This window comes from Castanea sativa, chromosome 1 (assembly GCF_040712315.1).
Source record: "Castanea sativa cultivar Marrone di Chiusa Pesio chromosome 1, ASM4071231v1".
Taxonomy (NCBI): Eukaryota; Viridiplantae; Streptophyta; class Magnoliopsida; order Fagales; family Fagaceae; genus Castanea; species Castanea sativa.
In genome coordinates this window covers 6679644-6693171 of record NC_134013.1, presented here as the reverse complement: position 1 = coordinate 6693171, position 13528 = coordinate 6679644, and the positions used below count along the sequence as shown (strand labels likewise).

At 34.2% G+C, this 13528-nt stretch overlaps 1 protein-coding gene across 1 annotated transcript; it reads left to right on the top strand.

Moving 5' to 3' along the window:
* Window positions 1–2618: 2618 nt before the first annotated feature.
* Window positions 2619–12725, top strand: LOC142642193 (ent-kaurene oxidase, chloroplastic-like). Its single transcript, XM_075816543.1, has 8 exons — window positions 2619–2861; window positions 3130–3290; window positions 10671–10832; window positions 10930–11070; window positions 11155–11409; window positions 11668–11829; window positions 11921–12115; window positions 12216–12725. Exons 1-8 carry the CDS (start codon window positions 2705–2707, stop codon window positions 12525–12527), a joined length of 1545 nt encoding a protein of 514 aa, XP_075672658.1. The 5' UTR covers window positions 2619–2704; the 3' UTR covers window positions 12528–12725.
* The last annotated feature ends 803 nt before the right edge of the window (window positions 12726–13528 follow it).

Below are 13528 nucleotides of genomic sequence, written 5' to 3'. Positions count from 1 at the left end.
TTCCGTTTGGATAGAGTTTATTGTTGAAAATTAAAAATTATAAATATTATAGTAAAATAATTTTTAAATATATAAATAATAATGTGAGATTTATTTTAATAAAAAAATTGTTGAAAAAATACGTAAACAGTGCGTACATAGTACTCGCACAATCCGCGCACGGCAAATTTTGTCCCCCACAGCAGAAACGAAGAAAAAAAAAAGTAAAATGCAAAAAGCAAAACGTAAAAAAAATAGTCTGAATCCAAACACATTCATAGAAGAAGTTTAACTATAAAATTGGTTGTAACTTTAATCTTATTCAATATTTTTTTAATATTGAAAGAAAATTTTGACAAATCTACTATTAGATGATATATTTTTCTTATATTTTTTGTGTTTGTAAAAATTTTAAAAAATTAAAGATCAATAACTATATTATCAATAAATTGTTTAAAGTGCAAGTTTTTGTAGTTTAAAATGAAGCATAAAATATAAGCTTATAGGTCATATAGTAAATAATATCTGATTGACACAAAATTTGACATGTGTATTAAGAGCATAAAGAATATGCAATTCAACGGTTAGATTTTCAAAATATGTAGTAATATTTATTTTATTGATATTTTTATTCCCCAAAATTTAGCATTTTTTTCATAAAATTTTTTCGGTCTCCTTGGTCCGGAATCTTACGTTTTTTGTTTTTCCTTCTCATATCTTCTTTTCTTGATTTATTTTTTATTTTTTGAGAAATGTTCTTTTCTTTATTTTGAATTTGAAGGAAAAAAAAAAAAAAAAAACTCCATCTATAACTTCTCATCCTTATTTTTTATTTCTTTCCTTTTCCTCTCTTTTGAATTTTCAGATTTTTCTTCTTAATCTTTATCTCATCCCTTAAAATTAGGCACTTAACTAAACATACACTCGGAGGTTTGTAACCACAATGGAATAGGGTTTTTTTTTTTTTTTTCTTATATAAGACTCCCCCACCAGGCTAATGGATATAACACTGGAAAACAAAAAAGATTTCCCAAACTCCTATGTTTTGCGTGCCTGGTAATTGTTCTTCTTCTTCTTTTTCTCTTTTAAATTTGTAATGTTATCCAGAAATTTTAATCCACATTTCACCATCTTTATCTCTTCTCTTCTTACAAAAAAATCCACAGTAGTCTCAACATATATAAGAGTTACTCAATGACATAGGGAAAAAATAATAATGTTTTCGGCAATTTCTCCAAATAATCTTGTACTGTTCTTTTCATTTAATTCCTACATAGCATTGAGGATATATTGAGTTTGAATTCGTACCTATATATTTAATCATGTACATGTTCATTTAATTTTTTGACTTTTTGTTAATAAGATATGCTGAGAATTTTCCTAGCATGATGGAGATTTTATTTCTATGGCCTTAGTTGGACTTATAGGACCAAATTCAGGACCGGTTTGGTATTATCAACATTACTCAAATTCTTTGTCTTGCTAAGGAATTCTAGACATGATAGGAGATTGCATATTTGTTATAGTGTGAATCGCAATGGGCTAGGTTCTAAAAGTTTAGAACAATTGACAAACCGTGAGCATAAACTTATCTAGATATAAATCTTAGTGTTTATAAGGTTTATTAGACAATGCTCAAGGTGCTGCAAGTTAGAATATAAGAAAAAGGAAGCTATGAGTTCAAGAATTCGAAAAATGCCAAGTTCGACCGATCGAGAGAACAGGTTCGACCAATCAAAATACAGCATCTGCAGAATTTAATTAAAGCTTATTAGCCTATTAAGCCCATTAGGTGATTAGGATTTCAAATGTTTTTTTAAAAAAAACTCTAAGACACGTTTTGTTATGACTTTGGCGATATTCTTGTGAGACCTAAAAGGTACTGTGCATTCTCCTTTCAAAATCAATACCAAAAATCATTCTCATACCATTTGAACTGGTAGATCTAAAGTTGCTACTAAAATATCAACAACTGCTGAAGATCTGAAACTTTTGAGTGAGATTTCAAAGTCACAAACGTGGGTATTCGTATTCAGCAAATTCAAGATAGAAGATTTCATGGAGTCGGAACGGCACGTGGTCATGTCAGTAAGTTCTACATGAGGTAACTTTATATTTAGGGTTTAAATCTATTGTAATATTTCATTCTATGATAGTGGATTTGTTTACCTTGAAGATAGTTAAGTTAAATCTTCCTTAAATTTTTACTTTAAAATGGTTGGTTTTATTAGTTTTTCTAAGTCATTAGATTACTGTCTTTTTTACTTTTCTGCACCAAGTGATACGTTTGCATGTGTTTAATATAAATCTCATAACTAACCTAAGTAAATACTTAGTTAGCTCATTGGGTTAAACTAATATGTTTTTAAGGGATCTAAACAAACAAATACAATGTATTTCATTTTAGCTATTAGGATTCAAGTAAATTTCAGGACGTGAGTTAAGAGTTTTTTTTTTTTTTTTTGGCCTGATTCTTTGTATGCTCAGGATAATAAATAAATAAATAAAAATCTCTGAGAACACACAACGTGTACGAAATATATATATATTACAATCATTTTAATAATTTATTGATTTTAGAAGTATAAATTTGTCAAGTGGACCTTCCAAATTAATATGGAACAAAGGTGTGTTCCACTATATATATAATGCATATTGCTGGTTGAAACTTGAAAGTATCTCATAAACAGGGGTTCAATCTTTTCTCCATCGAACTGCAAAATCAATGGCCAGCATAACTCATTTTCTTCAAGATTTCCAAGCAACGCCCTTTGCAACCTCTCTCGCTGTTGGTGGTGTCTCTTTGCTTATTTCCTTCTTCTTCATAAGAGGATTTCATTCTACCAAGAAGAATGAATATTCCAAACTACCCCCTGTTCCAGGTACTTCTTCTAGTGCCTTAAATCCTTTCTTTTTCCTTTGCCAATAACTTTGTAGCTTAATTAACATCTTTTTATGTTTGTAATAAATATACCTAAAGTTTAATTCTGCGTATCTTATTGTTATAACTATTATCTAATCGTGAAAAAAATCCTTCTTCTTCTCTTTTGGGTTTGATTGGTTTTTCATTTTGAATCTTGATATGGGCCAGTTGGTTTTCATTTTGGGAATTGATTAATGGATTATGGGAACATTGGGTGGTGCATACAGTGGTTCCAGGGCTGCCAGTGGTAGGAAATTTGCTGCAGCTGAAGGAGAAGAAACCTTACAAGACGTTCTTAAGGTGGGCTGAGACACATGGACCAATCTATTCCATCAGAACTGGTGCTTCCACTATAGTTGTCCTCAATTCCACCCATGTTGCCAAAGAGGTACTATTACTATTCTTTGATGGTTGATTCTCGTATATTTTCAAATCTGTTTTTTTTGCTGAATATAAATTTTTTTACTAAACGTAGTTAGTTGAAATAGAACAATAAACATGTGAATAATACTAAAAAATGTAATAAAATTTATAAATAATAGTAAAAATAAACTGAATAGTAAAATAAGTAGATAAATTTTTTTTTTTTTTTTTGCCAAACAAATACTTCTTATTATACATGATCCGTAAACATCAATTATTTCATATTATAAATATACATGGATTGATGCGAAAAGCCCTTATAAAAAATTGTCATCAATAAGTGTGAGAAAACAATTACCAATTTCTTTTTTCACTCTTTCTAGTTCTTTTAGAGGACCAGTACACCTCACTAGGCCTTTATTTTAGTGCAGTCCACTTCAATGGCACTTTGATGGATTATTTGAGATTAAAGAAAAAGACAAACGCCTTTTGAAGTGACAAACGTATCAACAGTAGGGAAACTGGTGGGCGTTAAATGGATTCGTTTGTGGATAGAAAACGCTCTTGATCATAACCCCATCCAAATCCGATCGCATTCTACCCTTTTACAAGCTCTGTTTGACTTTGACTAGTTATAAAACCATTAGTGTGTAATTAATCGTCTATATTTATATATATATTTGGATTTGAATGTCAAAGACCCAAAACTAACTTCATAAGAAAACTCTCAGTTTAATAGTGAAGAAATGGCTTCGTACCATAATACCATACCCAACTTTACAACAATAAAGCAAGCCACCCATGTTGCCGATTGGCACCACGTTTCTTTTCTGCTACTGCTTCAGTGCTTCTTTACCATTTTATTGATTTGTCTGCCTTTTTTTTCTTTCTTGTTTTGTCCTCTCTCTCTTCTTTTTTTTTTTACTTTGTATAGTACTACTTTCTTTCTTCTGATTTATTTATTGGAGAATGTGAACCAGCACCACCGCCGGGTGCTGGTTAAGTGCAGAAAAGAAAAAACAAAATAGTCAAAAAAGTCAAAAAAATCTCAAATAGTACTTATAAATCTGAAAAATTGATATAAATTATAAATAAATAAAAATTATGTCAGAAAAAAGGTACACAACTTTTATTTATTTTTGAATCCGATTAATGTGTGTTCTTTAAGGTATTTATTGTATGCCTTAGGCACATATGAGCAAAATTCTTTATTTTTTCCTTTTTCTTGTTTTTTACGTCCAGATCTTTCTTTTTTTTTCTTCTTCTTGTTCTTTTCTCCTTGCATGCTCATTGTTTTGTGTGCCACACCATCAACCCGAATCAATAAAAAAAGTAACAACTCTCATTTGTGATTGTAACGGTAATCTATGTTAAAGTGATGGTTTACAGTTTAGCTTCAGAGCAGCACGTGTTGTCAAATTGTGGCAGATGGTATGGTTTTTAAAAAGTTGAAAAAAGTTAATAAAAAAATAGATTTATATGAAAATTATGGTCCGCCACTTATAATCAATTAATTAACTTCAACAAGGTTTGAGTCTTGTGACAAATGATATAATCCTAGATGAAAATACAATCCTAGTTTGACCTCCACCCACTTAGAGCTAGTTTGTTACCATTGTTTAAATAACAATTTTCAGTATTTAAACAACATTACACATATTTTTACACATTTTTCGCCTACATATATTTCTAAAAAAATATAAATAATGTTATTATAAATCTCTTATTATTCGGGCACTTAACCTTTGTGCAAACCAATCTTCATTTTCTAGTTTTTTTTTTTCAATATCTATTATAAATTTTGGACATTTAGAATAGAGGTTGATACATTATATAAGATATGGGCCCCTAACAAATTTTAGGTTTCAAATTTTATAGAAGTCCAAAGATGGTGATACATTACATGGTGTTTGATGTCCGTGATTTGAAATTTATCCTCCTTCCCCACCTGGATTGACATCCAGTGCAATTGGATGAGGATGCAATTCCTCTTAATTCTCTTAAAAATATTTTTCACTTTTTCCAAATGATAGTTTTTCAATTCATTTTAAGGTTGTTACTAAATATAAAAAAATAAAGTAATTTTCTATAAAATTCTTTTTAAAAATTTATTCATTTTCTAAAAAAATATTAATATTGAAACAAGTAGATCGAGTATTGTAAGTTTAATACAGACAACCTTGTTTATTAGAAAATGAAAATGTTTTAAAATCTACACAAGCTTAAAATAGTCCAAGAATATATTAAAAATTCTTAAAAGTTTTTGCATGTGATCTTTTTATTAAATTACAACCTATCCAAACGTTCCTCTTTTCCTTTGTCATTTAATATATTTTTTCTATATATTTTCAATTGCCGCATCTCTCTTAACTAGTCATCTACATCTAATTTTAAAAATATCAAAAATGCATTGTTGCAAAACTCGGTAACTTTTCTGATTTCTTTAAAGAGCCCATGAACACGTTTGCAGCGTGTTTAAATGCCAAATCAAATAATTATTTAAAATTTTGAAGAAAAAAATGAAATACCATAAATTACATTTTTAAAAATAATAAGAAACTAATTGCTTGAAAAAAAAGTCATGAGATTCCAATAGGATACAAATTAATTAATATTGTAGTTAGGCCCGTCAAATTGGGTTGGCGGATTGGGTAGCCATGAATGAACGTTAACCCAATTATTGTTGGTGGCAGGCCTTGTTGGACTTATGAATAAAAATGTTAATTACCTTATTGGCGTCCTGTTTAAATGAAACAAATGATAGTTACAACTTACACACAAAAAAAAAAGTGGGGGCATTTGAAGTCTAGTTCTTTTTTTGGTAAAAAGGAAATTTCATTAACAAAAACTAAGGGGGAGGGGGAGGTTTAGTAATAGTCCTGTTATAATACAACCCAACTTTGTTCAAGCTTAAGAGCTCCAAAAGATCCACAGGCGAATCTTGATACAAAATAAAGGTTCTGTCTTGAGCAGTCCCTATCCTAGTCAGACGATCAGCACACGAGTTGACTTCACAATAGCAATGCCCGATCCGGACTTGGGCTATCTGGGAAATCAATTGCCTACAGTCATCAAGAAGAGGCATAACAGCAAGATTAGCATCAGATGGATTGGTGAGAAGTTGGACAATAGCGGTAGCATCTAATTGGATATCAATTGCATTCAAGTGCATGCTATTGCAGAGCATAAGACCATCTCCAAGGACCCAAATCTCCGCTGTAAAACTGTTTACCCGAGACTCCTAGAAAAGCCCCCAACCCACTCCCCTTGGTCATTCCTAATGAGACCGCCACAACCAGCTCTGCCTAGGTTTATAAATGCAAATCCATTAATGTTTAGGCGAAACCACCCTACTTGAGGCTTATCCCACCTAATTCACACCACCTTTCTACTACCCGAGAGCTTAGGAGTCATACCACAATGTTGAAATTCCATGGCACGAAACAGGGCATCCCTATGAACATTGGACTGAACATGTTGGTTTTTGAAAACCACATCATTACTATGCTTCCACAACAGCCAAATTGCAAAAGGAAAAACAATTCTCCAAGGAGGATGGTTGCTCACTCTGCAAACATTATCCTTACAATTCTTTTCAAGCCAATGAACCAGGCTTCCCTCATAGAAGTTGCAGGGATCAGTGACTCCCAACCTGCACCAAGTAAGTTTCGCTGTGTCACAGTTCCTTAGCCTGTGCAGAATGGATTCGAGTTACCTTTGGGATAAGGGGCAGATATTGGAATCACTAATGCACCTCCTAACAAAACATTCTCCCACTCCAATACTGTTGTGTAAGCACTGCCAAATGAAGGTCTTGATCCGAGGCAAGGTTTCTAGCTTCTGAACCCAACACCCCGTAAAAGCTTCTCCATCCGTAGCACAACCCGTGGCTATAGAATAAGCGTTCTTCAGATTAAAATCCCCTCGGTTAGCTCCTATCCAAGTCATTCTATCCTCCCCTTGATCAAATCTTACAGAATAAGGAATGGAATTAATCTCCATGAGGACCTAGTTTGGAAGCTGAAAAGATAAATTGGACCAATCCCACCCTTGCAAACCAAAAAAATCCTTAACCTTTAGGGATTCATCTTCAACAGAGAGGGGGCCTTGAATGAGGGCTCTTAAGGAACCATTGGGCACCCAGTTGTCATGCCAAAGGCTGAAGTTGTTATTTCTCCCTAGAATCCACCTAACCCCCTTATTAAAGACTTCACCTCCCATTTTCATAGCCTTCCAAGTCCTAGAACAAGGAAGTCTATCACAATTTTTAGCATTGAGCCTTTGGTTTGAGCAGTATTTATTTTTTAGAACTTTAATCCACAAAGCATCCTTTTCCACACAGTACCTCCAATTTTGCTTAGCCAACAAGGCTTGGTTTCTTCCCTTGGCTGATTGAATTCCTAAACCCCCTTCCTCCTTAGATTTGGTGACTTTATGCCAGCCCACCCAATGGATTTTTTTTTTGCATTATCCGTCGACCCCCATAAAAAGTTTCGATTGACCCTATCAATGTTACCAAGCAACTTCTTCGGGAGAACCGTGCATTGCATGACATAAGCAGGTATAGTAGAAGTGGAAGCTTGGATGAGAACAACCCTACCTGCCAAGGAGATTAGGTTGGCTTTCCAACCAGCCAATTTTTGCTTAACCCTATCCAAAACGAAGTTAAGATCCTCATTGTTGGCTCCATGGTGTTTTATAGAAAAACCGAGATACTTTCCAAGGGTGGGGGTTGAATGAAATCCTAAGATATCACATAAGGATTCCCTAGTATCAACATCAACATTTGGGGAAAAGTAGACCCTTAATTTGCTTGCATTAATGGACTGACCGGATTTGGCACAAAAGGCATCCAACACATCCCAAATCGTCGAACAGTTAACATGATCTGCTTTTGCAAAGAGCACCAAATCATTCGTGAAGAAGAGGTGCGAAAAGGCAACCACACTGATGGAGCTTTTAACAGGAGTCCAACTCTTTTCAATGCATTTCTCCTCAATGAGATGACCGAGGGCTTCCATGTAAAGAATAAATAAAGAGTCATGGCTCGCCTTAATGGCATCTAAAAAGCCATAGCCACACATCCTTCGCATTCTTTGCTTGAGATGGAGAGAGTGCTGCTTAAAGAGCTAAATGTCCTTCTAAACCTAGAGGAACTATGGGTGCAGAAATCTTAAATTAACAGGCTGATTGAGGGTAATTGTAATACTGCCTTCCGTCATATGTCTACTATTGTAAGGAGGTAGCGCAATAAAATTTCCTACATAAAGAATGACATGGGGGAGTGGATTCAAAGTGAAGTGGGGGCTATGAATTTCATTAGAGGGGGATTTGAGAAATTATTCACAACTAGTTTGGAGTTCCTCCCCCCTGGCAACGCCCTTGGCCTTCTAGGTGGCAAGTGGCCTTGTCTAATGAAGAAAGGTCTAACCTGTGTGTAATGGTCACAGATGCTGAAATTAAAGATGGCCTTTGGGCTTTGAAGGCTTTCAAAGCTCCGAGACCCAATGGCCTCCATGCAAGATTTTTCCAAAGGTTTTGGCTTAGTGTGGGGGATTCGGTCAAGGCAGAGGTGAAAAAAGCCTTCATGGAATGCAAAATTCCTGAATACCTCAATAGGACTAATATTGTTTTGATTCCAAAAATTGTTGGGCCTGAGAGTTTAGGAAACTACCGCCCAATCAGTTTATGTAACACTGTGTACAAGATCATCACCAAGATCCTTGTAGCTAGGATTAGACCACATCTTGATAAACTTGTCTCCCCTCTTCAATTTGCTTTTGTGCCGGGTAGGAGAAGTGTGGATAATGCCATTGTGGTCCAAGAGCTTATCCATACTATTAGCACCAAGAAAGGTAAGGTGGGCTACATGGCTATCAAAGTGGATCTTGAAAAGGCCTATGATAAAATTGAATGGAGTTTCATTCGAGAAGTGCTCATCAATGCCAATCTTCGCTAAAATTTGGTAATCCTTACTATGAACTGTGTGTCGTCAGTATCCACTTTCATTCTCTTCAATGGAGGTAACATGGAGGCTATTCTTCCCTCACGAGGAATTAGGCAAGGTGAAGTCTAGTTCTAGCTACAAGCAATACCATTGAGTTACAAGACATTGTTATCATAGTTTTCAGCACTTAAGCATTGAAAATTGTGTTTTAAACTCTGCTACCAAATGAGCTCTTAGTCCAGGCCTTATTCAACAATGCTACATGCACAACTTATTTCATAACTAATTGAAGTGACAGCTTGTGAATAGTGCAACATAACTAATCACCATTGATATTATTGTTATTATATGCCAATCACAATCTATTACCTCAACAATTTTGAAAATTATTGTCTCGTTAGACTTATTAGCTATTAAACTAGTAAAATATGGGATTATTCAAATAGCCCCCCTTAAGAGGTTTGGAATTGGAATCCAAGTCAAAACTAGGTAATGTTCAAACTCTTCTATAAAGAAATTATTTTATGTCTACCAGGCATTATTCACTCCCTGATTTCAACACATTGACTATGTAAGTCCTAATAAAGTACCATGAGATCGTTCTTATGCTTTATAAGTTCAAAGATAAGCATTCAGCATTCAATAATGCTACATGCACAACTTATTTCATAACTAATTGAAGTGACAGCTTGTGAATAGTGCAACATAACTAATCACCATTGATATTATTGTTATTATATGCCAATCACAATCTATTACCTCAACAATTTTGAAAATTATTGTCTCGTTAGACTTATTAGTTATTAAACTAGTAAAATATGGGATTATTCACATAGCCCCCCTTAAGAGGTTTGGAATTGGAATCCAAGTCAAAACTAGGTAATGTTCAAACTCTTCTATTCAGAAATTATTTTATGTCTACCAGGCATTATTCACTCCCTGATTTCAACACATTGACTATGTAAGTCTTAATAGAGTACCATGAGATCGTTCTTATGCTTTATAAGTTCAAAGATAAGCATTCAGCAAAAGTTTAATAGTTGAGTGAAATTAATATGAGCTGGCCATATAAATTAAGATGGAACCTAGTTTGGTTTCAGTTTACTAAATAGTCCTGTGCTGAGACTTTTCTTGTATATTTTAGGCACCACCTTTTCCTTTACTAGGATTAACCATGTTTATTTTCGGCAGTACTAGAATCCCTTTTTGATTCATGAACAAGCAAAAATATTTCAGTTCCTCTTAATTTGTTGCTTTTCTATAAGTACTCGAATGTCCATGAGAACTACTAAAGTCCTTGAATTTATTGGATTAATGCATTAAGGACTCTACAGGCCATAAGTTAATTATAAAGATGTTCCATTTGTTAAATTTTATTTGCTTTACCATCAACATTCTCATGCAAATACTGGATGATAATAATATACACGGAATTTATTTTTTCTGGTTGTGAGTCAGGCTATGGTGACCAGATTTTCATCCATCTCAACAAGAAAGTTATCAAAGGCCCTAGAGCTTCTCACCAGTAATAAATCTATGGTTGCAACAAGTGACTACAATGAGTTTCACAAGATGGTAAAGAAATATATACTCGCAGAGCTTCTGGGAGCTAATGCACAGGTTGGCTCGTATAATTTCATCCTCCTATATGTACGCTCCATCACATTATCTACTATGCCAAAAGTATGTCTAATAAACATATCCATTTGCTTTTCAGAAGCGACATCGAATCCACAGAGACACCCTGATAGAAAATGTTTTGAACAAATTACATGCTCATACAAAGAACTCTCCTCTTCAAGCTGTGAATTTCAGGAAAATATTTGAGTCTGAACTTTTTGGACTGGCAATGAAACAAGTGAGTTTCTTCATTTTGTTTTAATATTAAATATCTGCTTATTAATAAGAGTGACTCAAGATTTGTTGTTGTTGTGGCTTGTAGGCTTTGGGATATGATGTGGAATCACTTTTTGTGGAAGAGCTTGGAACCACTTTGTCAAGAGAAGAGATATTTAACGTTCTAGTGTCTGACATGTTAAAGGGTGCGATTGAGGTTGATTGGAGAGATTTCTTCCCATATCTAAAATGGATTCCAAATAAGAGCTTTGAAATGAAAATTCAGAGATTGGCTTCCCGCAGACAAGCAGTGATGAATTCCATTGTCAAGGAGCAGAAGAAGAGCATTGCTTCAGGAAAGGTAGTGTTTTTCAATTAGCCTGAGGACATAATTTTTCATAACTAATGATATGCATGGCGTGTTGTGATTGGTACATAATAAACGTGACATCAGTAATGAAGTCATGTGATATTGACATTGCTCCAATCACAACTCACTGAATTATCAAGTTATGAAACATGTTTTGAAAAAAGTAGTGTCCCTATTGATCTTAGATGTGTAAAATTACTATGAATTTTCTTACAGTTAGTATTGTAACTCACCTTGGATTTGAAACAGGGAGAAAATTGTTATCTCAATTACTTGTTATCTGAAGCAAAAACACTTACGGAAAAGCAAATTAGCATTTTGGCATGGGAAACGATCATCGAGACGGCGGATACTACTGTTGTTACAACAGAATGGGCCATGTATGAACTTGCTAAAAGTCCAAAACAGCAGGTAATTAATGTATCACAATTTTGGTATCAAGGTTTGATTATAGTTTTGCTGTTTTAGTACTATATAATACCGATTATTGTACATGCAACAGGATCGTCTTTATAAGGAAATCCAAAATGTTTGTGGTACTGACAAGATTACTGAGGAACACTTGTCTAAGCTTCCATACTTGAGTGCTGTTTTCCATGAAACTCTGAGGAAGCACAGTCCTAGTCCATTAGTACCTTTGCGATACGCACATGAAGATACCCAATTAGGAGGGTACTATGTTCCTGCAGGGACTGAGGTTGGTTGTTTTCTTATTTTATCTTACATCTTTCCATGAGATTTCATGACTTAGTTATTTTCTCTGCCAGAAAAATTTGACTTGGAACAATGTTGCACAGATTGCTGTAAACATATACGGGTGTAACATGGACAAGAATCAATGGGAAACCCCTGAAGAGTGGAAGCCAGAGAGATTTCTTGATGAGAAATACGATCCAATGGATATGTACAAGACGATGTCATTTGGAAGTGGAAAGAGAGTATGTGCAGGTTCACTTCAGGCATCGTTAATAGCATGCACATCAGTTGGAAGGTTAGTACAGGAATTTGAGTGGAGGCTGAAAGATGGAGAGGTGGAAAACGTGGATACTCTTGGACTCACTACTCACAAACTCTATCCCATGCAAGCAATTCTACAGCCTAGGAATTAATACTACCGTTTAGTTTCATTACAATAAACTGTACTAGTGACTAGTGACTAGTGATCGAAGCCCTGTGCCTCTCTGTTTATACTTAGTAGCTAAGAAGCCATGATATTTCATTTAAGATGTTGTATTCATATCATATCTATGCTGTATTCGTATTATACTGGTGTCGTACCGGCCGTTTCATATTATAATTTTCAAAAATTTCTCGTGTTGCTGTGTTGTACTTGTATTCGTATCCATGCTTCCTAGCTTTATAGTGCTTCACTGCTTCTAGTGGAGACTTTCATGAACAATACTGTACCTTGCCATATGAAAAAATAAATATAAAAATGCTAGATTTTGAAAGGGAAAAATATATATATCGTACTTCATATTCCTAGAAAAAAAAAATTATATATATATATACACACATACCACATTATTAAAAAAAAAAAATTCTGTAAAATATAAGATTGAATCAAAGACATTTTATAACTACGTACATGGGGGGGGGGGGAATTTAGATGGATCCACAAACAGATCCTAACTTAACGAATTCTCCTTGGGCCGAGCTCCTCTGTGCAAACCCCGTAAGACAAGTAAGGCCTACTCACAAAACCCATGATCAATAGTAAGAAATTGATCTTAGATTCTCCGATGATTAAGTTAGATGTAAACGTATTTGTCAAGATTTTTCGTCTTAGTGCGATCTCTTTGAAAGCTAGAATTTTTCATACTATTTTTCTTGATATATAAAAAATAAAATACAAACAAAGAAGAACAAAATCTCCCAATGGGCCTACATTACTTATCCACCTCGAACGACATGGCAGTTGGTAAGGGACATGATTGATCTCTGAATTTTCAGACAACAAAGATAACACCCATGTCTAGCTTTGAGCATTTTAATGTTACAAGGTTTATGGTTGGTGAGTAATAAATTTGTAGCCAGGGCCAAGTTTGGGTTCCTTGAATTTTATAAGGAAAGTTCCGGAAACCACTAGAAAATACAGGAGAAAAGTCTC